Genomic DNA, 27,371 nt, shown 5'->3' with positions numbered 1-27,371 from the left:
CTAGGATATTAGCTCCTTCACCTGAACAGTATAGTACTGGCTAGGATATTAGCTCCTTCACCTGAACAGTATAGTACTGGCTAGGATATTAGTTACTTACTCACACTGAACGGTATAGTACTGGCTAGGATATTAGCTCCTTCACCTGAACGGTATAGTCCTGGCTAGGATATTAGCTGCTTACTTCACTTGAACGGTATAGTACTGGCTAGGATATTAGTTACTTACTTCAACTGAACGGTATAGTACTGGCTAGGATATTAGTTACTTACTTCACCTGAACGGTATAGTACTGGCTAGGATATTAGCTCGTTACTTCACCTGAACGGTATAGTACTGGCTAGGATATTAGCTGCTTACTTCACCTGAACGATATAGTACTGGCTAGGATATTAGCTCCTTTACCTGAACGGTATAGTACTGGCTAGGATATTAGCTCCTTCACCTGAAAGGTATAGTCCTGGCTAGGATATTAGCTGCTTACTTCACCTGAACGGTATAGTACTGGCTAGGATATTAGTTACTTCACCTGAACGGTATAGTACTGGCTAGGATATTAGTTGCTTACTTCACCTGAACGGTATAGTCCTGGCTAGGATAATAGCTCCTTACTCCACCTGAACGGTATAGTACTGGCTAGGATATTAGCTACTTACTTCACCTGAACAGTATAGTACTGGCTAGGATATTAGCTGCTTACTTCACCTAAACGGTATAGTACTGGCTAGGATATTACTTACTTCACCTGAACAGTATAGTACTGGCTAGGATATTAGTTACTTCACCTGAACGGTATAGTACTGGCTAGGATATTAGCTACTTACTTTACCTGAACGGTATAGTACTGGCTAGGATATTAGCTCCTTCACCTGAAAGGTATAGTACTGGCTAGGATATTAGCTCCTTACTTCACCTGAACGGTATAGTACTGGCTAGGATATTAGCTCCTTACTACACCTGAACGGTATAGTACTGGCTAGAATATTAGCTCCTTCACCAGAAAAGTATAGTACTGGCTAGGATATTAGTTACTTCACCTGAACGGTATAGTACTGGCTAGGATATTAGTTACTTACTTCACCTGAACGGTATAGTACTGGCTAGGATATTATCTACTTCACCTGAACGGTATAGTACTGGCTAGGATATTAGCTCCTTCACCTGAACAGTATAGTACTGGCTAGGATATTAGCTCCTTCACCTGAACAGTATAGTACTGGCTAGGATATTAGTTACTTACTCACACTGAACGGTATAGTACTGGCTAGGATATTAGCTCCTTCACCTGAACGGTATAGTCCTGGCTAGGATATTAGCTGCTTACTTCACTTGAACGGTATAGTACTGGCTAGGATATTAGTTACTTACTTCAACTGAACGGTATAGTACTGGCTAGGATATTAGTTACTTACTTCACCTGAACGGTATAGTACTGGCTAGGATATTAGCTCGTTACTTCACCTGAACGGTATAGTACTGGCTAGGATATTAGCTGCTTACTTCACCTGAACGATATAGTACTGGCTAGGATATTAGCTCCTTCACCTGAACGGTATAGTCCTGGCTAGGATATTAGTTACCTACTTCACCTGAACGGTATAGTACTGGCTAGGATATTAGTTACTTACTTCACCTGAACGGTATAGTACTGGCTAGGATATTAGTTACTTACTTCACCTGAACGGTATAGTCCTGGCTAGGATATTAGCTCCTTACTTCACCTGAACGGTATAGTACTGGCTAGGATATTAGCTCCTTTACCTGAACGGTATAGTACTGGCTAGGATATTAGCTACTTCACCTGAACGGTATAGTACTGGCTAGAATGTTAGCTACTTACTTCACCTGAACAGTATAGTACTGGCTAGGATATTAGCTGCTTACTTCACCTAAACGGTATAGTACTGGCTAGGATATTAGCTACTTACTTCACCTGAACAGTATAGTACTGGCTAGGATATTAGTTACTTACTTCACCTGAACAGTATAGTACTGGCTAGGATATTAGCTGCTTACTTCACCTGAACGGTATAGTACTGGCTAGGATATTAGCTACTTCACCTGAACGGTATAGTACTGGCTAGGATATTAGCTACTTCACCTGAACGGTATAGTACTGGCTAGAATGTTAGCTACTTACTTCACCTGAACAGTATAGTACTGGCTTGGATATTATCTACTTACTTCACCTGAACGGGATAGCACTGGCTAGGATATTAGCTCCTTACTTCACCTGAACGGTATAGTCCAGGCTAGGATATTACTCACTTCACCTGAACGGTATAGTACTGGCTAGGATATTAGCTACTTACTTCACCTGAATGGTATAGTACTGGCTAGGATATTAGTTACTTACTCCACCTGAACAGTATAGTACTGGCTAGGATATTAGCTCCTTACTCCACCTGAACGGTATAGTACTGGCTAGGATATTAGCTACTTACTTCACCTGAACGGTATAGTACTGGCTAGGATATTAGTTACTTACTTCACCTGAACGGTATAGTCCTGGCTAGGATATTAGCTCCTTACTTCACCTGAACGGTATAGTACTGGCTAGGATATTAGCTCCTTCACCTGAACGGTATAGTCCTGGCTAGGATATTAGCTGCTTACTTCACCTGAACGGTATAGTACTGGCTAGGATATTAGCTCCTTCACCTGAACGGTATAGTACTGGCTAGGATATTAGTTACTTCACCTGAACGGTATAGTACTGGCTAGGATATTAGTTGCTTACTTCACCTGAACGGTATAGTCCTGGCTAGGATATTAGCTCCTTCACCTGAACAGTATAGTACTGGCTAGGATATTAGCTGCTTACTTCACCTAAACTGTATGGTACTGGCTAGGATATTAGCTACTTACTTCACCTGAACGGTATAGTACTGGCTAGGATGTTAGCTACTTACTTCACCTGAACAGTATAGTACTGGCTAGGATATTATCTACTTACTTCACCTGAACGGGATAGCACTGGCTAGGATATTAGCTCCTTACTTCACCTGAATGGTATAGTCCAGGCTAGGATATTACTCACTTCACCTGAACGGTATAGTACTGGCTAGGATATTAGCTACTTACTTCACCTGAATGGTATAGTACTGGCTAGGATATTAGTTACTTACTCCACCTGAACAGTATAGTACTGGCTAGGATATTAGCTCCTTACTCCACCTGAACGGTATAGTACTGGCTAGGATATTAGCTACTTACGTCACCTGAAAGGTATAGTACTGGCTAGGATATTAGTTACTTCACCTGAACGGTATAGTACTGGCTAGGATATTAGTTACTTCACCTGAACGGTATAGTACTGGCTAGGATATTAGTTACTTCACCTGAACGGTATAGTACTGGCTAAGATATTAGCTACTTACTTCACCTGGAGCTTCTCCTTCTCACTCTCTGGCAGCACACGTGTGTAAGAGAAGGGGAACCAGCCACGCCTGACGGGGAAACAGGTAAGATGAGTTAAGATGATGACGCATGCTGTAAACTACATTAGAGCTGAATCCTCTTGAGATCTGCGGTTAACTTCTGACTTCTGTGGAAATCCCACATTGATGTTAACCAAAGACTTCCGCAAAATCCTCAGTTCTGAATGTCAGTCTACAGGTTAATATGCAGCACAGGAGGTTGGTGGCACCTTCATTGGGGAGGACGGGCTCGTGGTAATGGCTGGAGCGGAGTAAGTGGAATGGTATCAAATGCATCAAACACATGGTTTTCATTCCATTTACTCCGTCCCAGACAGTATTATGAGCCGTTCTCCCCTCAGCAGTCTCCATTGATACGTAGTACTGAACACACAAGCTTTCATCCCATGTCTCTGTGACAGACACACACTTACATCTTGTTCTTCTCGTTCTCCCCATAGTGCCATCCGTCACGGGCCTCTGGGACCAGCAGGGTGATGACGTCTCCCTCAGAGAAGCTGAGCAGGGTGCCGTTGTCTCCGGCCGCGTGGGAGAAGATGGCCTGGACACGGGCACGACCGTTCTTCTCCAGCCCCGCTGCCATGGAGCTAGACCTGGGCAGGGTACGGGTCTCACCTGGGGCCGGGGTGGAGAAGGGGGACGTCAGTGTCACGCTACACAGCACTATGTGGCTCCTGGAAGAGTTTTAACTAAGGAAGATGCTATGTTAGTTGCTAACTTGGTTACTAAGACTAGCTGATTCACAACGTCATTGTTATTCCTATCTGCTTTGGGGAGATTAACCTGTTTACGTGACGCTGGCAGTATACGGTTCTCTTACCAGACAGTAACGTAACAGTATACAGTTATCTGCCAGAGACTAGCAGAGTTAGCTTAGGTTCTCTTACCAACAGAGGTCTTGTTCTTGGCAGGCTGGGGCCTGCGGACGGGCAGGGTATTGGAGTAGTGCTCACTGACCTGCATAGAGATACATGCATTACCTGTATATTATCTACATACAGTGTGTGTGTGAGATATATATATATATATATATGTATATGCTCAGTAGCCAGTTTATTAGGTACACTACCCCGTTCATGAAAATAGATCACTCTTACAGACAGTGAGTCACGTGGCTGTGGCTTGCTTTATAAAGCAGGTAGACAGGCATCGAGGCATTCAGTTACTGTTCAATTGAACGTTAGAATGGGCAAAAACAAAGTGACCTAAGCGATTACCAATCACATAGAACGCTTCCTCAACCAATCACAATGCTTGTTTTGACCCAGTGTAGAAGCAACAGTTACAGAATCATCTGCATCCACTTGAATATTAACACACACATTGACATTACATTTTAGCATTAGCAGACACTAAGATGGATCCCTGGAGGATACCAATTGTACATTCCCATCGCCAAGCAACTGTACAATATACTACCAGTATATACTATCTAAGTAATTCTGTGTTCTGTGCTGACCTGTCTCTGGGTGGGGGCCTGTCCCTGGGGTAGGGAAGGGGCCTGGGGGGAGGAGGGTCTTCCTTGGAGCTGGGAGACTGACCCACCCCCCTCTGTCCAGTACTCTTCCTCTCCGTGGAGTCCTGTCGTACCGTTCACCATGGACATCCCATCTGAACCCATCAGCCTCTGGAAACAGGGAATATATACATTCAGAAACATGCAGTACAGCAGGGATCATCAACTAGATTCAGCTGCAGGTAAAGAAATGTATTGAGCGTATGATCAGTGGGCCGGAACATCATCATTTGTAGACTGTACATTTGACGGGCCACCAGTTGGGGAACCTTGCACTACATGACACATTAACTACAGTAGTATATTGTACGTACATTCATATACGGTCTGGTATCTATAGTGTGTGTAGGTTGTGTAGGAGAAGTTACAGTATATCCATATACGGTCTGGTATCTATAGTGTGTGTAGGTTGTGTAGGAGAAGTTACAGTATATCCATATACGGTCTGGTATCTATAGTGTGTGTAGGTTGTGTAGGAGAAGTTACAGTATATTCATATACGGTCTGGTATCTATAGTGTGTGTAGGAGAAGTTACAGTATATTCATATACGGTCTGGTATCTATAGTGTGTGTAGGTTGTGTAGGAGAAGTTACAGTATATTCATATACGGTCTGGTATCTATAGTGTGTGTAGGAGAAGTTACAGTATATTCATATACGGTCTGGTATCTATAGTGTGTGTAGGTTGTGTAGGAGAAGTTACAGTATATTCATATACGGTCTGGTATCTATAGTGTGTGTAGGTTGTGTAGGAGAAGTTACAGTATATTCATATACGGTCTGGTATCTATAGTGTGTGTAGGTTGTGTAGGAGAAGTTAGAGTATATTCATATACGGTCTGGTATCTATAGTGTGTGTAGGTTGTGTAGGAGAAGTTACAGTATATTCATATACGGTCTGGTATCTATAGTGTGTGTAGGTTGTGTAGGAGAAGTTACAGTATATCCATATACGGTCTGGTATCTATAGTGTGTGTAGGTTGTGTAGGAGAAGTTACAGTATATTCATATACGGTCTGGTATCTATAGTGTGTGTAGGTTGTGTAGGAGAAGTTACAGTATATTCATATACGGTCTGGTATCTATAGTGTGTGTAGGTTGTGTAGGAGAAGTTACAGTATATTCATATACGGTCTGGTATCTATAGTGTGTGTAGGAGAAGTTACAGTATATTCATATACGGTCTGGTATCTATAGTGTGTGTAGGTTGTGTAGGAGAAGTTACAGTATATTCATATACGGTCTGGTATCTATAGTGTGTGTAGGTTGTGTAGGAGAAGTTACAGTATATTCATATACGGTCTGGTATCTATAGTGTGTGTAGGTTGTGTAGGAGAAGTTAGAGTATATTCATATACGGTCTGGTATCTATAGTGTGTGTAGGTTGTGTAGGAGAAGTTACAGTATATTCATATACGGTCTGGTATCTATAGTGTGTGTAGGTTGTGTAGGAGAAGTTACAGTATATCCATATACGGTCTGGTATCTATAGTGTGTGTAGGTTGTGTAGGAGAAGTTACAGTATATTCATATACGGTCTGGTATCTATAGTGTGTGTAGGTTGTGTAGGAGAAGTTACAGTATATTCATATATGGTCTGGTATCTATAGTGTGTGTAGGTTGTGTAGGAGAAGTTACAGTATATTCATATACGGTCTGGTATCTATAGTGTGTGTAGGTTGTGTAGGAGAAGTTACAGTATATTCATATACGGTCTGGTATCTATAGTGTGAGTAGGTTGTGTAGGAGAAGTTACAGTATATTCATATACGGTCTGGTATCTATAGTGTGTGTAGGTTGTGTAGGAGAAGTTACAGTATATTCATATACGGTCTGGTATCTATAGTGTGTGTAGGTTGTGTAGGAGAAGTTACAGTATATTCATATATGGTCTGGTATCTATAGTGTGTGTAGGTTGTGTAGGTGAAGTTACAGTATATTCATATACGGTCTGGTATCTATAGTGTGTGTAGGTTGTGTAGGAGAAGGGAAGAATACCCCCCCCGTATTCAAAAAGTGAAATGATGGATAAGCTTTTGGCAAAGATCCAGTTAGAGAATGAATATCCAGATAGAGGTGTTGTTCATAGGTCATATGTAAGCCTCCACTTCTCATCTTACAAAACAAGTCTAATACCTAATTAATAAGCTGCATCATTAAAAGTGTAATATGTAAATGAGTAGTTTAGTTTCCCCACCGAGGGCCAGAAGTCTCTGGCTACAGGCTGATTTAGTCTACTGTTTACTCAGGAAGCAGAGACAATTTATTCACAGACACACTCGCCTGAAATACAAGCTTAAATTAAGAGTATCAATTAATTTGTTGTAATTAGGTGTGTATTCTCTACATTTCTTATATACTCATGTTATTATTAGTGCTTAAACGATTTAAGCTATTAAAACGAAACCAACTTCCAAATGTCCAGACTGTCCCAACTCGGGTTGCTTGAAAAAATATTTTGGATAGCATTTATACTTTTTAAAGTTTAACAATATTTAAATGAGCTCCTAATGCATTTCATATGGGGGGGGGGGGGGGGGGCATATGAATGGTAAAACATTTAATTTCTATTCATCTCCTCTTTCCCCATTTAAACTGTCAACTCCAAACTGATCCAAATGAGATTAATTGCATTCAGTTAACATTTATACTTCATGTAACCATTTAAAAAAGGTCAATAAAAGCTCCATAGGCTTGAATGGGAAGTATATGGATTTGACTCTGCTCTTAAACCGTTGAAGCTATCAATGTCAAACTAATGTTTGTTCAGAGATGTTCAGACTGACCCAAATTAGATTGCATGCATTCACATTTAATACGGTTAATACTTTTTCAAATATAAGCATTTAAAATATGCATACATTTACATGGGTTTGAATGAGAACCACAGTAATACAGTGGTAGGTATTTAAAATGGTCCTTCTCCTTGGCCAAATAAGCTACAAGACCAACTTTAAAACATTCAGGCTAACTTCAAAATCGTTCTCAACTTTAACTATATAAATGTGCATATATTAGCATAAAATAACTCACCAACAGTAACTCTTCAACCGTTCAAGCTAGAATCACCAAACCAACTTTCACAGGTTCAAGCTATCCTAACTTCAAATGCTTAAAAACATTGATCAACTATAACTGTATGAATTTGCATAAATGTGCACAAAATAACCTACCAACAGTAAGTTTTGAACCATTCAAGCTATAGGCACCAAACCAACTTTCACAGGTACAGGCTATCCTAATTTCAAATTCTTAACTTTGATCAACTAACTATATATATTTGCATACATTTGCATAAAATAACCTACCAACAGTAAGTCTTGAACCGTTCAAGCTATAGGCAGCAAACCAACTTTCACATGCTCAGGCTATCAATCAATCAATTGATCCTTCACAAATTAGCGTACACACCACATTTTCTTCAGGATATGTACTTCTAGAGTTATGTTAGAGTCTGTTCTGTCGTCTTCAAAGATATTGTATGCTTCCATGTGCTTCATATATTTGACACCTTTAACTGCTCTGACTCCTTTAACCGCTCTGACTCCTTTAACCGCTCTGACACCTTTAACCGCTCTGACTCCTTTAACCGCTCTGACACCTTTAACCGCTCTGACTCCTTTAACCGCTCTGACTCCTTTAACCGCTCTGACTCCTTTAACCGCTCTGACGCTCTGACTCCTTTAACCGCTCTGACTCCTTTAACCGCTCTGACTCCTTTAACCGCTCTGACTCCTTTAACCGCTCTGACTCCTTAACCGCTCTGACTCCTTTAACCGCTCTGACTCCTTTAACCGCTCTGACTCCTTTAACCGCTCTGACTCCTTTAACCGCTCTGACACCTTTAACCGCTCTCACTCCTTTAACCGCTCTCACTCCTTTAACCGCTCTCACTCCTTTAACCGCTCTCACTCCTTTAACCGCTCTCACTCCTTTAACCGCTCTCACTCCTTTAACCGCTCTCACTCCTTTAACCGCTCTCACTCCTTTAACCGCTCTCACTCCTTTAACCGCTCTCACTCCTTTAACCGCTCTCACTCCTTTAACCGCTCTCACTCCTTTAACCGCTCTCACTCCTTTAACCGCTCTCACTCCTTCAACCGCTCGGACTCCTTTAACCGCTCTGACTCCTTTAACCGCTCTGACTCCTTTAACCGCTCTGACTCCTTTAACCGCTCTGACTCCTTTAACCGCTCTGACTCCTTTAACCGCTCTGACTCCTTTAACCGCTCTGACTCCTTTAACCGCTCTGACTCCTTTAACCGCTCTGACACCTCTACCGCTCTGACTCCTTTACCGCTCGGACACCTTTACCGCTCTGACACCTTTACCGCTCTGACACCTTTATCTATCTGATTGCATTAAACCTCTTATTTTGTATATAATTGCCTTAATGTTGCTGGACCCCAGGAAGAGTAGCTGCGGTCTTGGCAGGAACTAATGGGGATTGATAATAAACCCCAGGAAGAGTAGCTGCTGCCTTGGCAGGAACTGATGGGGATTGATAATAAACCCCAGGAAGAGTAATTGCTGTCTTGGCAGTAACTAATAAAAACAAATACAATTCACAGCTGAATATTAATATTTCCAACACCTACAGAGTAAGAGAAACCTTCACCAGACATCAACATTACCAGCCCCCTCACCCAGACCCACCACTCACCGCCTGGTGCCCCAGCCCACCACCCATGAAGACGGCCAGTTCTGGGGGGACAGGGAGTGGCTGAGCCCCGGGGATGGGGTCAGAGATGACCAGGTTGGACAGGTTAGACTTGGAGGTGTTCAGGGGGCTGGAGCCGCCCATGGTCAGGGAAGCGGTGCCCGTGCTGGACCCGGAGCCCATCTGCTGGGCTAGGAGCATGGCCCGCTCTGGTAGCTTGTTGGGGTCTGAACAAGCCTGCTGCCATACTGGGATCTTCTGGGTCAGCAGGTCTTTACCCTGGACAGAGATCAATCAATAAGACAACACACACCAGATAAGGACAGACAACAGTCATTGATTAGTGTAACACATGGAAGCTATAACACATGACTACGACTTAGAGATCTACTTCTCTAGATGGAAGCTATAACACATGACTACGATTTAGAGATCTACTTCTCTAGATGGAAGCTATAACACATGACTACGATTTAGAGATCTACTTCTCTAGATGGAAGCTATAACACATGACTAAGATTTAGAGATCCACTTCTCTAGACGGAAGCTATAACACATGACTAAGATTTAGAGATCCACTTCTCTAGACGGAAGCTATAACACATGACTACGACTTAGAGATCTACTTCTCTAGACGGAAGCTATAACACATGACTAAGATTTAGAGATCTACTTCTCTAGATGGAAGCTATAACACATGACTATGACTTAGAGATCCACTTCTCTAGATCCTTGTCGTCTTGACTACAACATCTATCACACCAAGCTCTTCTGATCTAACACATATCATCACCTTGAAGATCTCCAGTCCTCTTTCATGGTAACTTTCACTCTCCCTCCAACATTCCTGTTCTGTTCTTCTCTTATATTCCCTCTCTGGCTGCGTTCCAAATGGCTCTCTATTCCCACCCTACTTTGTATGGGCTCTGGGCAAAACTAGTGCACTATGTAGGGAATAGGGTGCCATTTAAGAGACAGGCTCTATTCAGCCCCATTCATCCCAGAGAGCAGAGCAGCTTCCCTGTGTGTCCCTGACCTATGGTACAGGGCTGAGTGGGCAGCACTGGAGACAGGGGCTGTGTGTGTGTGTAGAACCAACCAGGCTGCACCAGTGAGTCCCAGGTGACTCAGACCACAATCTAGATGCTTCGCTGCGGCAGCTGTACTCTCACTCTCTTGCTCGCCAGTCTCTCTTACTCTCTCCGTCTCTCTCTCTCTGTGCGTCTCTCTCTCTTTCCCCTCACTCCGAGAGGACTCTTCAGCACAGCCTTTAAACTCTTCCCACACACACCCCCCTGTGCTGATTAAACCACTGGACTCCGTGTTCTAGAAATGGTCTGCAGTAGTGTGTGTGTTTGTACGTACTTGTCGCCCCGTCCGCCACACACACACACCAACCCTCCCTAGTAATCCCAGGAGACAGCTGCACTAACACCCACCCATCCACCCACACCTGTACAACCTCTTTACATATCCTCCTCTCCATAACAATGTTTCTCAGGACATACCTTATTATTAATATGCAGCAATGAAATAGACTATGAATATTATATCAACTGGATCTATCATGAAGCCAGAACATCTCCAAACTGCATGTCATATATTATGTCCCAAATGGTGACCTATGAAAAAGGGCCCTGGTCTAAAGTAGTGCACTACATAGGGAATAGGGTGCCATTTGGGATGATACCTTAATCTGTTTACCATTGAGACAGACAGATACCAAACCCATGCGTTTTACATTGCCACCTGGACAACAAACCCCCCTTCCCCCCCCCCACAGACCCAGTTGTGTTAACCCTTACCTTGCCGTGGTAGGCGCTGCTGTTCTTGGCTACAGCACACTGTCTGTCCACCAGGAAACAGTACCTCCTGCGCTCCTCAGACAGAGCAGTCTTGTAGCCCTCTGCTATGAAGGTGTCCAGTTCACTCTGCTTACTACTGATGGTCTCCACAAACTGCAGGACAAAACACAGGAGACAAGAGGTTAGACAGTAGCCCTCCAAAACACACCTTTATATGTTAGGACAAAACACTAAGTCCATGTAAACTGTGTTGTAAACATCCATTGTGCACCTGTGTGTGTTGATAATGAACTGAGTAATAACAGTGTCAGGTCTGTCTGTGTGTTGATAATGAACCCAGTAATAACAGTGTCAGGTCTGTCTCTGTGTTGATAATGAACCCAGTAATAACAGTGGCAGGTCCGTCTGTGTGTTGATAATGAACTCAGTAATAACAGTGGCAGGTCCGTCTGTGTGTTGATAATGAACCCAGTAATAACAGTGGCAGGTCCGTCTCTGTGTTGATAATGAACTCAGTAATAACAGTGTCAGGTCTGTCTGTGTTGATAATGAACTCAGTAATAACAGTGTCAGGTCTCTGTGTTGATAATGAACTCAGTAATAACAGTGGCAGGTCTGTCTGTGTTGATAATGAACTCAGTAATAACAGTGTCAGGTCTCTGTGTTGATAATGAACTCAGTAATAACAGTGTCAGGTCTGTCTGTGTTGATAATGAACTCAGTAATAACAGTGTCAGGTCTCTGTGTTGATAATGAACTCAGTAATAACAGTGTCAGGTCTGTCTGTGTGTTGATAATGAACTCAGTAATAACAGTGGCAGGTCTGTCTGTGTGTTGATAATGAACTCAGTAATAACAGTGTCAGGTCTGTCTGTGTTGATAATGAACTCAGTAATAACAGTGGCAGGTCTGTCTGTGTTGATAATGAACTCAGTAATAACAGTGGCAGGTCTCTGTGTTGATAATGAACTCAGTAATAACTCCGTGTGAGAACACTCGTTCTGGGAAAGAGAGTTTCTTCATCTCCGACACACTGGGGATCAGATATATGACTCTGTTCCAACACACACACACCAAGAGTGGAGCTCCCAGCCAGTCAGCCATTGTTATTGACTTGTATCATGTCTCTACAGTGTGAGTGACAGACACAGTATCTAATGAGACCGCTCTCTCACTCTCGATCCACACACAATACAGAAATCTCAGAACAATCATATTCAATCATATTACCCTATTCTCCCGTAGCTTCATCAGTCGAGGCTGATTAGAGCTGAAAGGAACGAGGCTGATTAGAGCTGAAAGGAACGCGGCTGATTAGAACTGAACGGAACGAGGCTGATTAGACCTGAAGGGTACGAGGCTGATTAGAACTGAAAGGAACGAGGCTGATTAGAGCTGAAAGGAACAAGGCTGATTAGAGCTGAAAGGAATGAGGCTGATTAGAACTGAAAGGAATGAGGCTGATTAGAACTGAAAGGAACGAGGCTGATTAGAACTGAAAGAAACAAAGCTGATTAGAGCTGAAAGGAACGAGGCTGATTAGAGCTGAAAGGAACGAGGCTGATTAGAGCTGAAAGGAACGAGGCTGATTAGAACTGAAAGAAACAAAGCTGATTAGAGCTGAAAGGAACGAGGCTGATTAGAGCTGAAAGGAACGAGGCTGATTAGAGCTGAAAGGAACGAGGCTGATTAGAACTGAAAGGAACGAGGCTGATTAGATTTGAAATGTGCCACTATACACTGAGCTCTGGGGTGTATTCATTAGACGAAGACCATAGCAAACAGTTGAAAAATGTTTTGTAATGGAAAATGTTTACTCCAAATGGAAAACATTTGCAACACTAAGGAGAGTTCAGTTTTCTTCCATTAGGTTGTTTGGTTGTGTTTGGTGTGAGTTGAGACAGCAGTTACACATCTTCACCAGCACTGGGCGCTGCTTCCCCACTGACTAACAGTGGACACCTGTACATTGGAATTCCAACTGTGGTGAAATCAACAAAACCAGACAGATGAAACTGAACAAAATCAAAACTACTTTAGTTGGATGAAATAGCTTGTGCATTAGGATAAACCCACTAACTATCCTTTACAACAATTGAGAGCAGACAACCTGAGATGGAAGGATCATGACTAGAGATTCCTGTCTCTGTGTGTGTTTGTGTCTGTATGCGTTATACCTAGCCAGAGCAGAGCAATAAAGCTAGTCGGTAGTCGTGATGGGAGCCATTTCAATGAACCATTACAGCATAGAATGGAACATAGAAGTCTGACAAGATGAAGATGGTTTTATTCTCTTTTTTATCCGTTTTTTCTGTTTTGTGAAAAAGTTAGACTGCTGTGGAATGAGTCACGCTACATACTGCAGAGCGAGAGAGAGAGAAAATACATAGTATCTAGACCAGCACGTTTGAAAAGACGGCCTGACATTTCAGCCTGTTTTGGTGGGATGGAGCTTTGGCCTGCATGGCTCAGGTCCATGATGATCTTCTCTGGCTTCCTGTGACATTTCTTCAGCCTCCTATTGCGCCTTCTTCACCACACTGTCTGTGTGAGTGGACCATTTCAGGTTGTCAGTGATGTGCAAGCAGAGGAACTTGAAGCTTTTCACCCTCTCCATAGCAGCCCCATCGATGTGTTCTCTCTGCGAGTCCACGATCAGCTCCTTTGTTTTGTTGACATTAAGGGAGAGACTATTTTCCCAGCACCACTCTGCCAGGGCTCTCACCTCCTCCTTGTAGGCGGTCATTGTTGGTAATCAGGCCAACCACTGTTGTATCATCGGCAAACATGATGATTGAGTAAGAGATCAATAGTCAAGTACATTATTCAAGAGCAAGGAAGCTCCACTAATACATATAAACTGTTCATTTCTGAACTGTGTGTAGGTGATAGTTCAGAAATTAACATGTAGGATGGGCCTATGTTCATTTCTGAACTGTGTGTAGGTGATAGGCCCATCCTATATGTATCCAGCAGTTATGGGCATCAAAGACTAATAAAAGAATGAACAGTACATGATGCTTTTCCTGCACACACAACCATCCTATCCATATATCTCTCTCTCTCTATCCATCCATCCATCCAGCCATCCATCCATCCATCCATCCATCCACTACCGTTCAAAAGTTTGGGGTCACTTAGAAATGTCCTTGATTTTTAAAGAAAAGCGCAAAGAACTTTCCTCTGAAACTTGTCAGTCTATTCTTGTTCTGAGAAATGAAGGCTATTCCATGAGAGAAATTGCCAAGAACCTGAAGATCTCGTACAACGCTGTGTACTACTCCCGTCACAGAACAGCGCTAACTGGCTTGAACCAGAATAGGAAGAGGAGTGGGAGGCCCCGGTGCACAACTGAGCAAGAGGACAAGTACATTAGAGTGTCTAGTTTGACAAACAGGCGCCACACACAAGTCCTCAACTGGCAGCTTAATTAAATAGTACCCGCAAAACACCAGTCTCAACGTCAACAATGAGGAGGTGACTCCGGGATGCTGGCCTTCTAGGCAGAGTTGCAAAGAAAAAGCCATATCAGACTGGCCAATAAAAAAAAAAAATGAAGATGGGCGAAAGAACACAGACACTGGACAGAGGAACCTCTTCACATATATATATATAGAAGGGTGGATAGAGATATTGATGGATGGATGGATAGAGATACATACAGTTGAAGTCGGAAGTTTAAATACACTTAAGTTGGAATCATTAAAACTTGTTTTTCAACCACTCAACAAATTTCTTGTTAACAAACTATAGTTTTGGCAAGTCGGTTAGGACATCTACTTTGTGCATAACAAGTAATTTTTCCAACAATTGTTTACAGACAGATTATTTCACTGTATCCCAATTCCAGTGGGTCAGACGTTTACATACACTAAGTTGACTGTGCTTTTAAACAGCTTGACAATTCCAGAAAATTATGTCATGGCTTTAGAAGCTTCTGATAGGCTAATTGACATAATTTGAGTCAATTGGAGGTGTACCTGCAGATGTATTTCAAGGCCTACCTTCAAACTCAGTGCCTTTTTGCTTGCCATGATGGGAAAATCAAAAGAAACCAGCCAAGACCTCAGAAAACAATTGTAGACCTTCACAAGTCTGGTTCATTCTTGGGAGCAATTTCCAAACGCCTGAAGGTACCACGTTCATCTGTAGACACAATAGTACGCAACTATAAACACCATGGGACCACGCAGCCGTCATACCGCTCAGGAAGGAGACACATTCTGTCTCCTAGAGATGAGGGTACTTTGGTGCGAAAAGTGCAAACCAATCGCAGAACAACAGCAAAAGGACCTTGTGAAGATGCTGGAGGAAACAGGTACACAAGTATCTCCATCCACAGTAAAATGAGTTCTATATCGACATAACCTGAAAGGCCGCTCAGCAAGGAAGAAGCCACTGCTCCAAAACCGCCATAATAAAGAAAGACTACGGTTTGCAACTGCACATGGGGACAAAGATCATACTTTTTGGAGAAATTACCTCCGGTCTGATGAAACAAAAATATAAAGTTTTGCCCATCATGACCATTGTTATGTTTGGAGGAAAAAGGGGGAGGCTTGCAAGCCGAAGAACACCATCCCAACTGTGAAGCACGGGGGTGGCAGCATTATGTTGTGGGGTGCTTTGCTGCAGGAGGGATCGGTGCACTTCACAAAATAGATGGCATCATAAGGAGGGAAAATGATGTGGCTATATTGAAGCAACATCTCAAGACATCAGTCAGGAAGTTAAAGCTTGGTCAAAATTGGGTCTTCCAAATGAATAATGACCCCAAGCATACTTCTAAAGTTGTGGCAAAATGGCTTAAGGACAACAAAGTCAAGGTGTGGCCATCACAAAGCCCTGACCTCAATCCTATACAAAATTTGTGGGCAGAATTGAAAAAGTGTGTGCGACTTCAACCGTATATATATATCCATCTATCCATCTATCCATCCATCCATGAATCTTTCTATGTAAGCAACCTTTCGGCTGCAAATAAGGACTTGTCAAGTGTGTTCGTGTTCAGGGGCCTCCCGAGATTCTGGGTTCGAGCCCAGGCTCTGCCGCAGCTGGCCGCGACCGGGAGGCCCATGGGGCGGCGCACAATTGGCCCAGCGTCGTCCGGGTTAGGGAGGGTTTGGCCGGCAGGGATATCCTTGTCTCATCGCGCACTAGCGACTCCTGTGGCGGGCCGGGCACAGTGCACACTGACCAGGTCGCCAGGTGTTTCCTGCGACACATGGGTGCGGCTAGCTTCCGGGTTGGATGTGCATTGTGTCAAGAAGCAGTACGGCTTGGGTGGGTTGTGTTTCGGAGGACGCATGGCTCTCGACCTTCGCCTCTCCGTACGGGAGTCCGTACGGGAGTTTCAGCGATGAGACACGACTGTAACTACCAATTGGATACCATGAAATTGGGGAGAAAAAAGGGGTAAAATACATTTTTAATTAAAAAAAAAGGGTTTGTGTTCTACGGGAGGAGTGATCCTCCGTGATAATGCACTGGGTGACTACACTACAATACTTCACAGTACAGCATCAAGAAAGGGGATTCAGGGGGATTCACCAAGGGATTCAGCATCATTTCCTCCCCGTAGAACAGCAGTCCCTCTTCCTCCACCAGGGGATTCAGCATCATTTCCTCCCTGTAGAACAGCGGCCCTTCTTCTGCCACCAGGGGATACAGCATCATTTCCTCAAGCTCTTTTCAATTCCTTCAATTCAGGTTACTGTACCGAATATATTACAAAAAGTACAAGATAAAACATTGGAAGAAATCCCCTTTAAGCCAAATAAATCACAACCAAAATATTTAAGGAGCTCCAGGGTCCTCTGAGACAGTCTGAGCTGTCATTAACAGGCTGTGGAGTGGTGGAGAGTGTGTGTGTGTGTGTGTGTGTGTGTGTGTGTGTGTGTGTGTGTGTGTGTGTGTGTGTGTGTGTGTGTGTGTGTGTGTGTGTGTGTGTGTGTGTGTGTGTGTGTGTGTGTGTGTGTAGTATTTATCTAAAGGTCCTTCCTGCTGCATCTAGCCTTGGTCCACTCAAGTCAACTACATAACGAGATTATTAGCAGCATTAACATCACAGGGCTACTAAGCAGCGTGTGTGTGTGTGTGTGTGTGTGTGTGTGTGTGTGTGTGTGTCATGCTACAAAAGGCAAAGAAAAAGCACTGAGCACAGAGATGTAGGAGGGGGAGGGAGGAGGGAAAGAGATGGTGAAAAAGCCAGAGAGACAGAGAGTCAGAGAGAGAGAGACAGAGAGACAACAACAAACACAGAGAACCTAACCATTCCTGTCATCCACCAGACTGCACTCACACATCATTTACTTCCATGACACAACAGAAGAAAACATTCTGTCACACCCACCGCCATCTTAAACACATGTTTAGTGTGTGAATTATATTATGATGAAAAACAACATCAGCGTTCAACCTTCACAACGCTGTTAGAAGGTGTGTGTGTGTGTGTGTGTGTGTGTGTGTGTGTGTGTGTGTGTGTGTGTGTGTGTGTGTGTGTTATAATGATTCATTCCAATCAATCAGCTTTTAATCAGTTTCTCTAATAGCATTCCCTTGTTAGTCCCCCCAGGCTGGTGAGGTACTACTGTAGCTGGCTGCAGTTCCCAGGCTGGTGAGGTACTACTGTAGCTGGCTGCTGTTCCCAGGCTGGTGAGGTACTACTGTAGCTGGCTGCTGTTCCCAGGCTGGTGAGGTACTACTGTAGCTGGCTGCTGTTCTCAGGCTGGTGAGGTACTACTGTAGCTGGCTGCTGTTCTCAGGCTGGTGAGGTACTCCTGTAGCTGGCTGCTGTTCCCAGGCTGGTGAGGTACTACTGTAGCTGGCTGCTGTTCTCAGGCTGGTGAGGTACTACTGTAGCTGGCTGCTGTTCCCAGGCTGGTGAGGTACTACTGTAGCTGGCTGCTGTTCCCAGGCTGGTGAGGTACTACTGTAGCTGGCTGCTGTTCCCAGGCTGGTGAGGTACTCCTGTAGCTGGCTGCTGTTCCCAGGCTGGTGAGGTACTCCTGTAGCTGGCTGCTGTTCCCAGGCTGGTGAGGTACTACTGTAGCTGGCTGCTGTTCCCAGGCTGGTGAGGTACTACTGTAGCTGGCTGCTGTTCCCAGGCTGGTGAGGTACTACTGTAGCTGGCTGCTGTTCCCAGGCTGGTGAGGTACTACTGTAGCTGGCTGCTGTTATCAGGCTGGTGAGGTACTACTGTAGCTGGCTGCTGTTCCCAGGCTGGTGAGGTACTCCTGTAGCTGGCTGCTGTTCCCAGGCTGGTGAGGTACTACTGTAGCTGGCTGCTGTTCCCAGGCTGGTGAGGTACTCCTGTAGCTGGCTGCTGTTCCCAGGCTGGTGAGGTACTACTGTAGCTGGCTGCTGTTCCCAGGCTGGTGAGGTACTCCTGTAGCTGGCTGCTGTTTCCAGGCTGGTGAGGTACTACTGTAGCTGGCTGCTGTTCCCAGGCTGGTGAGGTACTACTGTAGCTGGCTGCTGTTCTCAGACTGGTGAGGTACTACTGTAGCTGGCTGCTGTTCTCAGGCTGGTGAGGTACTACTGTAGCTGGCTGCAGTTCCCAGGCTGGTGAGGTACTACTGTAGCTGGCTGCTGTTCTCAGGCTGGTGAGGTACTACTGTAGCTGGCTGCTGTTCTCAGGCTGGTGAGGTACTCCTGTAGCTGGCTGCTGTTCTCAGGCTGGTGAGGTACTACTGTAGCTGGCTGCTGTTCCCAGGCTGGTGAGGTACTACTGTAGGTGGCTGCTGTTCTCAGGCTGGTGAGGTACTCCTGTAGCTGGCTGCTGTTCCCAGGCTGGTGAGGTACTACTGTAGCTGGCTGCTGTTCCCAGGCTGGTGAGGTACTACTGTAGCTGGCTGCTGTTCTCAGGCTGGTGAGGTACTACTGTAGCTGGCTGCTGTTCTCAGACTGGTGAGGTACTACTGTAGCTGGCTGCTGTTCTCAGGCTGGTGAGGTACTACTGTAGCTGGCTGCAGTTCCCAGGCTGGTGAGGTACTACTGTAGCTGGCTGCTGTTCTCAGGCTGGTGAGGTACTACTGTAGCTGGCTGCTGTTCTCAGGCTGGTGAGGTACTACTGTAGCTGGCTGCTGTTCCCAGGCTGGTGAGGTACTACTGTAGCTGGCTGCTGTTCCCAGGCTGGTGAGGTACTACTGTAGCTGGCTGCAGTTCCCAGGCTGGTGAGGTACTACTGTAGCTGGCTGCTGTTCTCAGGCTGGTGAGGTACTACTGTAGCTGGCTGCTGTTCTCAGGCTGGTGAGGTACTACTGTAGCTGGCTGCCGTTCCCAGGCTGGTGAGGTACTACTGTAGCTGGCTGCTGTTCCCAGGCTGGCGGTATAAGAGTCTGTGTAGGACTGTAGGCTGCGGTTCTGTAGTCCCTATGGGGCGTGTGAGTGCGCATGTGTGTGTGTGTGTGGGGGGAGGGGGGGACTGTAAACTGTAGTTGTATTGTCCCTGTGGTGCTCCAGCACAAATTAGTTGACTCATCCCTCCCTCCCCCACAGTCATACTGAACGTGATATGATCAGGGAAATTGAGCAGTCTGAAAATGAGAAGGGAGATTGCTTTCTCCTCTCCCTGGTAAGGTACCGTGTATTATTAGGACCAAGGCTAGATGAGTTGGGACCTGTCTGCAGGTGGGCCCAACAAGCAAACAGCCAAGCCATACTTTTTTCATCAAATATCAACATACTAGGCTCACCCATACAGAGAATGTGTAACCTAAAGCGTAATTGCGTTGATTCCCGCCCGTGGTTGACTTGGGTGCATCATGTCCTCTTATCTCATGAACAGCTGTTGTCAAACAGTCAGTCTGGAAAGACCGTTCTCTTCCTCAGTGAATTCTACTAGATGAAAAGCCAACATGAGTATAACATCCTCACATTTAAAGCATTCCTGATTGTTTACATTTCACACTAGAAAACGTTCTATTCTCGAAAACCTAAAATGCCTACTCTTTAGGATGCAAGTATGGGAATTGGGACACGGCCAACGTGTTTGTTTTCTATGACATTGTTTTTGTCTGCATTTGTCATTCAGAGCTCATCTGGTCTCAGTTTGATTCCCTGATGAAATACAGGTAACATAAGTCTGCTAAAGGGATGGGGCTGGAGACAGTGTTAGATAATGCTCTACACTCTCTCCCTAGTACTGTGACAGACAATACCGAGACCTTGAGACTAAGGTTCAATCTGACATTTTTGTCAAATAGGACTTAGTCCCATAGGAGTTAGTACCATAGGAGTTAGTCCCATATACATTGTCTTTAGATGGTTCTTGAAAAAGTACTAGACTATAATGTTCTATCTGCATAAACCCCAATGCAAGCCAATCAAAAGCCTGAACAAATACAGACGGACCAATCAGAACACACGTCTGTGCCAGTAAAAACTGAACATGTCTAAAAACTGGACTGTGTCAGATAGGACCTTAAGGCCCTGAAATATCGATCTGGGTTCAACCTTAAAAGGTTCTATCTGCAATTGCACCCCTCTAAAAATTATATATTTACAAATGTCTCAGGATTTTGATCCTCTGCACTTTAGAACCTTTAAGGTGAGGACCTTAATGGGTTATGAAAGAAGAAGTCACTACAAAACAGTTCTGAGATCTGGGATTTGAAAACTTTGAGGCTCAATTTCTCCAAACTATGCTTTGAACAGATAGAACCTTATAAAAATCACATTTTATTGGTCAAATACACATATTTAGCATATGTTACTGTGGGTGTAACGAAATGCTTATAGTCCCAACGTCACACAGTGGCAAGCCACATCTAACACTTATAGACTGTCCCTGTCACCAGAGGAAGGGCTGGAGCATCCAGACGAGAGGAAAGGCTGGAGCATCCAGACGAGAGGAGGGACTGGAGCATCCAGACGAGAGGAGGGACTGGAGCATCCAGACGAGAGGAAAGGCTGGAGCATCCAGACGAGAGGAGGGACTGGAGCATCCAGACGAGAGGAAAGGCCTGGAGCATCCAGACGAGAGGAGGGACTGGAGCATCCAGACGAGAGGAAAGGCCTGGAGCATCCAGATGAGAGGAAGGGCTGGAGCATCCAGACGAGAGGAAAGGCCTGGAGCATCCAGACGAGAGGAAAGGCCTGGAGCATCCAGACGAGAGGAGGGACTGGAGCATCCAGACGAGAGGAAAGGCTGGAGCATCCAGACAAGAGGAGGGACTGGAGCATCCAGACGAGAGGAAAGGCCTGGAGCATCCAGACGAGAGGAAAGGCCTGGAGCATCCAGACGAGAGGAAAGGCCTGGAGCATCCAGACGAGAGGAAAGGCCTGGAGCATCCAGATGAGAGGAAGGGCTGGAGCATCCAGATGAGAGGAAAGGCCTGGAGCATCCAGATGAGAGGAAAGGCCTGGAGCATCCAGACGAGAGGAAAGGCCTGGAGCATCCAGACGAGAGGAAAGGCCTGGAGCATCCAGACGAGAGGAAGGGCTGGAGCATCCAGACGAGAGGAAAGGCCTGGAGCATCCAGACGAGAGGAAAGGCCTGGAGCATCCAGACGAGAGGAAAGGCTGGAGCATCCAGATGAGAGGTAACAGGGGAGCCCAGCAAATGAAAAGCCCCCCCTAGGAGGGGTGTGTCACTGACGTGATCTTCCTGTCCGGGTTGGCGCCCCCGTCGGGTTCGTGCCGTGGGGGAGATCTTCATGGGCTATACTCGGCCTTGTCTCAGGGTAGTAAGTTGGTGGTTTGAAGATATCCCTCTAGTGGTGTGGGGGCTTTTTACTCAATCACCGTGTTCCGGACCTGCTGTTCTCGACTTCCTCTCCAACTCTCGGCTATGAAAAGCCAACTGACATTTACTCCTGAGGTACTGACCCTGTTGCACCCTCTACAACCACTGGGATTATTATTTGACCCTACTGGTCATCTATGAACATTTGAACATCTTGGCCATATACTGTTATAATCTCCACCCGGCACAGCCAGAAGAGGACTGGCCACCCCTCAGAGCCTGGTTCCTCTCTAGGTTTCTTCCTAGGTTCCTGCCTTTCTAGGGAGTTTTTTCTAGCCACTGTGCTTCTACACCTGCATTACTTGCTGTTTGGGGTTTCAGGCTGGGTTTATGTACAGCACTTTGTGACATCGGCTGATGTGAAAAGGGCTTTACAAATACATTTGATTGATTGAAATATATTTCATTGATGGTCCCTGAACAGCTTCCGCATCACGTCCCACAGCAGCAGTGTCAGGCTCCAGCTTTAATATCGATCAGTTGGATGTCTCTTAACCCTGACAGTTATGGCTGGCTACCCCTCACCACACCGCAGGCCTTACACTAACTCTGGAATCACACATTTACAAGAGCAGACCTGCTACAGCTACCAGACCTGCTTTTACAGAGCGTTCAGCCCAACCCTGTGGGCTGAGCTACAGTAACAGGGGACCTGAGCAGAGTGTTTCAATCACTGATACATGCCAGAGTAACACACACATACAGAAAAAAAACTGAGTGAGGGTTTCAAAACAGGACAAGTAAACAGTTTGTTTTCTTACTTCCTGTGTGTCCTCTCTCTCCCTGCCCACTCAGGGCAGAGCAGTACTGTGTCCAAAGTTCTCCAATACTCTCCACCCTCAGTCCTGGCCCTGTGTGCATCTAATCAGCATAATGAAAATACAGTATTCACATCTAAAGCTAGCCATCAGCCTGGTGGAGATGTATTACCAACTAACCATCTAAAGCTATCCATCAGCCTGGTGGAGCTGTACTACCAACTAACCATCTAAAGCTATCCATCAGCCTGGTGGAGCTGTACTACCAACTAACCATCTAAAGCTATCCATCAGCCTGTTGAAGATGTATTACCAACTAACCATCTAAAGCTATCCATCAGCCTGGTGGAGATGTATTACCAACTAACCATCTAAAGCTATCCATCAGCCTGGTGGAGCTGTACTACCAACTAACCATCTAAAGCTATCCATCAGCCTGGTGGAGCTGTACTACCAACTAACCATCTAAAACTATCCATCAGCCTGGTGGATATGTATTACCAACTAACCATCTAAAGTTATACATCAGCCTGGTGGAGATGTATTACCAACTAACCATCTAAAGCTATCCATCAGCCTGGTGGAGATGTATGACCAACTAACCATCTAAAGCTATCCATCAGCCTGGTGGAGATGTATTACCAACTAACCATCTAAAGCTATCCATCAGCCTGGTGGAGATGTATTACCAACTAACCATCTAAAGTTATCCATCAGCCTGGTGGAGATGTATTACCAACTAACCATCTAAAGCTATCCATCAGCCTGGTGGAGATGTATTACCAACTAACCATCTAAAGCTATCTATCAGCCTGGTGGAGATGTATTACCAACTAACCATCTAAAGCTATCTATCAGCCTGGTGGAGATGTATTACCAACTAACCATCTAAAGCTATCCATCAGCCTGGTGGAGATGTATTACCAACTAACCATCTAAAGCTATCTATCAGCCTTGTGGAGATGTATTACCAACTAACCATCTAAAGCTATCCATCAGCCTGGTGGAGATGTATTACCACCTAACCATCTAAAGCTATCTATCAGCCTTGTGGAGATGTATTACCAACTAACCATCTAAAGCTATCTATCAGCCTTGTGGAGATGTATTACCAACTAACCATCTAAAGCTATCCATCAGCCTGGTGGAGATGTATTACCAACTAACCATCTAAAGCTATCCATCAGCCTTGTGGAGATGTATTAACAACTAACCATCTAAAGCTAGCTAAGATGGCACAAACAGATCTGGTCCTGAGGTGAGTAAAAGTGTGTTGACCCCTTTATCCCTTGCTTGTGTGTGAGAGTGAGTGAGTGAGTGAGAGAGAGCAGCCGTGTGTACGTGTGTCTGTCCGCGTGTGCGTGCGTCCATGCGTGTAGCCGTGGGTGTGTGCATGCGTCCGTGTCGGCCCTTCCATAGAGACTGACCTGCATCTCCTTCTCTCCGTACTTGGAGGGGTTCTTGCTGCCTTGGCTCTTCCTGCGGAGTTTCTTCAGTTCAGCCTGACACTTCTCCAGACTCTCTCCCTTACTCTTGTGCTCTACTTGGTACTTCTTCAACGCAGCCTGAAGGGGGCAGGAGAGAGCACACAGAAAGTTAGTTTATCAGCAATGGGGAGAACAAGCTGCCCTTTTAGAGTTTACCTTAGGTCAGTGTCTAGGGGGCAATGTCACCCTATATCGATCTGTCATAGAGTATGTAACAAGCTGCCCTTTAAGAGCTGGACAGACGCTTGTCTCTAAGGCCCTGTGTGAACTATCTATTAGCCTCCTGAAGCCCTGTCATCTTATCTGTCTGAGCACATCGCAACAGCTGTCTATCATGTGGCAGTGCTGGAGACAGACCATTATGGGAGGGCTAATCAGGATTACCATGATGTGTGTGTGTGTGTGTGTGTGTGTGTGTGTGTGTGTGTGTGTGTGTGTGTGTGTGTGTGTGTTCAGATCCTCCCTCACGTTAACTTTAATACTTTATCTCCCACTCCCACCCTAGCCAGATCCAGTAATCTGATCTATTCCATGACTAACACATGTGATTCAACTCATCAAGGGCTTGATGATTAGCTGACCAGTTGAATCAGGATCACACAGTATGGAACAGAGGGGGGGGGGGGGGGGGGGGGGGGGACGACTGAGGAATAGGTTTTGGGAGACACCTTTAATGAATAGAGATAATGTGGACTTTGTACTGGTCTCCAACTAGCAATCTATATGGGAACTTTGTCCAGCGGATTGGTAATCTATGGTAAATTTTCCTGTTCAACCGTTCAGCATTTCAGGAACCTGTCCAAGCCCTGACATCATCTGTGAGTGATTGAGAGCGGTTGTAAAATGCTGGTCAAGTAATCATTTTTCAGACAGAGCGCGAGAGAGATAAGTCAAGGAAGCCTGGTTTGTTGTAAAGTAAGCCTAATGTACTTTATATTGGTATGAGAGGATGAATCGTTCATTTCTGACAGGCAAACGGAACTTGATGAAGACTCGCTGCTATAGCAACTGCTTTGGTCTTGATAACAAAATGTAACGTGTAGCCTACAAACGAGACAATAAACCCTTTAATTGCCTGCACATACATACTTGTGAAATGTTGCATTATTCAATAGTGTAATATGTTTTAGAATAAAAGTGTGTCATTGTTGAATTGTTTGTGCTTACTGGCTAGTGGCTCCTGTGATATTTATATTTATACTCAATTTGAGCTGCGGACCAAGCCACAACGAAAAGGTAAGGCAAGGGTGTAATGTGAAAAGTAGAAATCTCTTTGGCCACCCCGTTCCTCAGACTTCCTTCATGTCTCGTAGTGGGATATTTGTTCATGTTGTTTACCCCCATGTTGTTTACCCCCATGTTGTTTACCCCCATGTTGTTTACCCCCCATGTTGTTTACCCCCCATGTTGTTTACCCCCCATGTTGTTTACCCCCATGTTGTTTACCCCCATGTTGTTTACCCCCCATGTTGTTTACCCCCCATGTTGTTTACCCCCCATGTTGTTTACCCCTTTTCAGATATACCAAGAAGATGCTCTAAAAATGCAGGCCTGGTAAATGAGTGGGATTTTGTCTGAGTATAAGTCAGTGAGAGAGTGAGTGAGTGAGTGAGTGAGTGAGTGAGTGAGTGAGTGAGTGAGTGAGTGAGTGAGAGATTCCTCCATGGGGAGGAACTGTAGCTACAACAAGTTTCCTTCCTGATGGAAAATGTCTGGTTTTCCTGAAATGACTCGCAAGCAACATTAATAATTCACAAAGCAAAACCATTGCTATTATCGCTGATGCCATTTTTTAAAAAGGAATTCATTACTGTGAATGGATGGCATTTTAATACCCAGAACAGCAGTCTAAGGCTAGCTTCCAAATGGCACCCTATTCCCTACACCAGGGGTAGTCAACTCTTACCCTACGAGGTCCAGAGCCCGCTGGTTTTCTGTCCTACCTGATAATTAACTATATCCACTTGATGTCCCAGGTCTAAGTCAGTGCCTGATTAGAGGGGAACAATGGGAAAAAAGTAGTGGAACTGGCTTCAAGGTCCAGAGTTGAGTTTGAGGGCCCTAGATAGTCCACTACTTTTAATGAAAGCCCATAGGGTAGTAGTGCACTATATAGGGAATAGGGTGCCATTCGAGATGGATGATAATGTATGAGGACTCTGGCTTGTTTGACAGATGGCATTAAGAAAGGAAAAGTGTTTTTCTATGTGTGTGTGTGTGTGTGTGTGTATGTGTGTGTGTGTGTGTTTTCCTATTGAAAAAAATAAGCATCAGAGGATTAGTGAACCAATTGATCGTTGATCTCTTATCAGTGTAAAGGAACAGAAACATCTCTGATGGGTCTATAGCGACATTAAAACACAGAGGTTCATTGTGGGAATAGCCTCCAGTTACTACAGAATGAGGCATATATAACATCAGCTACTGGCAGGGTTTGGTTTGAACCCGGTTTCATAAGAGTTCCCAGAACACTCACTGGTCACCTCCCAAATGGCATCATATTGCCTATACAGTGCACTACTTTTAACCAGAACACTATTGATCTTGGTCAATAGTAGTGCACCACATAGGGAATAAGGTGGTACACACTGTGAGGTACACACAGTTGCCCACAGAACAGGGTGACAGAGGAAGAAAAAAAAATGTTGACTTAAAAATAATAATAGAATTCTAAGACAGACCACAGACTGCCGGACAGAACAGAGAGAAACAAGCTATGAATAGGAGAGGGCTGCTGGAGGGAAATCTGGATGTCCACACAGAGAAACAGACAGAAACCTTGCTTACATTTGTATAGGATCACGTGTCTCTATTATGCATGGTTATACTTGGGGAACAGATTTCTTAAAATAAAATCACTTGGAGATGATTTTCTGGTGTTTTTACAGTCTTGCAGTATGTCCAACAATGAACATTTAAAAATAAAGAATAATAAAATAAAAAATATATACAACTTT

The 27,371-nt window shown here is 44.7% G+C and overlaps 1 protein-coding gene across 5 annotated transcripts in view; it reads right to left on the bottom strand.

The window, feature by feature from the left end:
- LOC129831194 (brain-specific angiogenesis inhibitor 1-associated protein 2-like) overlaps window positions 1-27,371 on the bottom strand; it is a 184,097-nt gene that overhangs the window by 53,264 nt on the left and 103,462 nt on the right. For all 5 annotated transcript variants that reach the window (XM_055894310.1, XM_055894317.1, XM_055894325.1 and 2 more), the window contains exons 6-12: window positions 24,355-24,492; window positions 11,423-11,575; window positions 9,621-9,896; window positions 4,900-5,067; window positions 4,328-4,397; window positions 3,854-4,055; window positions 3,381-3,449 (exon numbers count right to left, since the gene is read on the bottom strand). In XM_055894310.1, coding sequence (XP_055750285.1) covers window positions 3,381-3,449; window positions 3,854-4,055; window positions 4,328-4,397; window positions 4,900-5,067; window positions 9,621-9,896; window positions 11,423-11,575; window positions 24,355-24,492 — 1,076 coding nt within the window. The remainder of the gene's footprint in view (window positions 1-3,380; window positions 3,450-3,853; window positions 4,056-4,327; window positions 4,398-4,899; window positions 5,068-9,620; window positions 9,897-11,422; window positions 11,576-24,354; window positions 24,493-27,371) is intronic.

This window comes from Salvelinus fontinalis, chromosome 2 (genome assembly GCF_029448725.1).
Source record: "Salvelinus fontinalis isolate EN_2023a chromosome 2, ASM2944872v1, whole genome shotgun sequence".
NCBI classification, from domain to species: Eukaryota; Metazoa; Chordata; class Actinopteri; order Salmoniformes; family Salmonidae; genus Salvelinus; species Salvelinus fontinalis.
The sequence above is the reverse complement of the archived record's forward strand: the minus strand, read 5'-3'. Positions and strand labels throughout refer to the sequence as shown.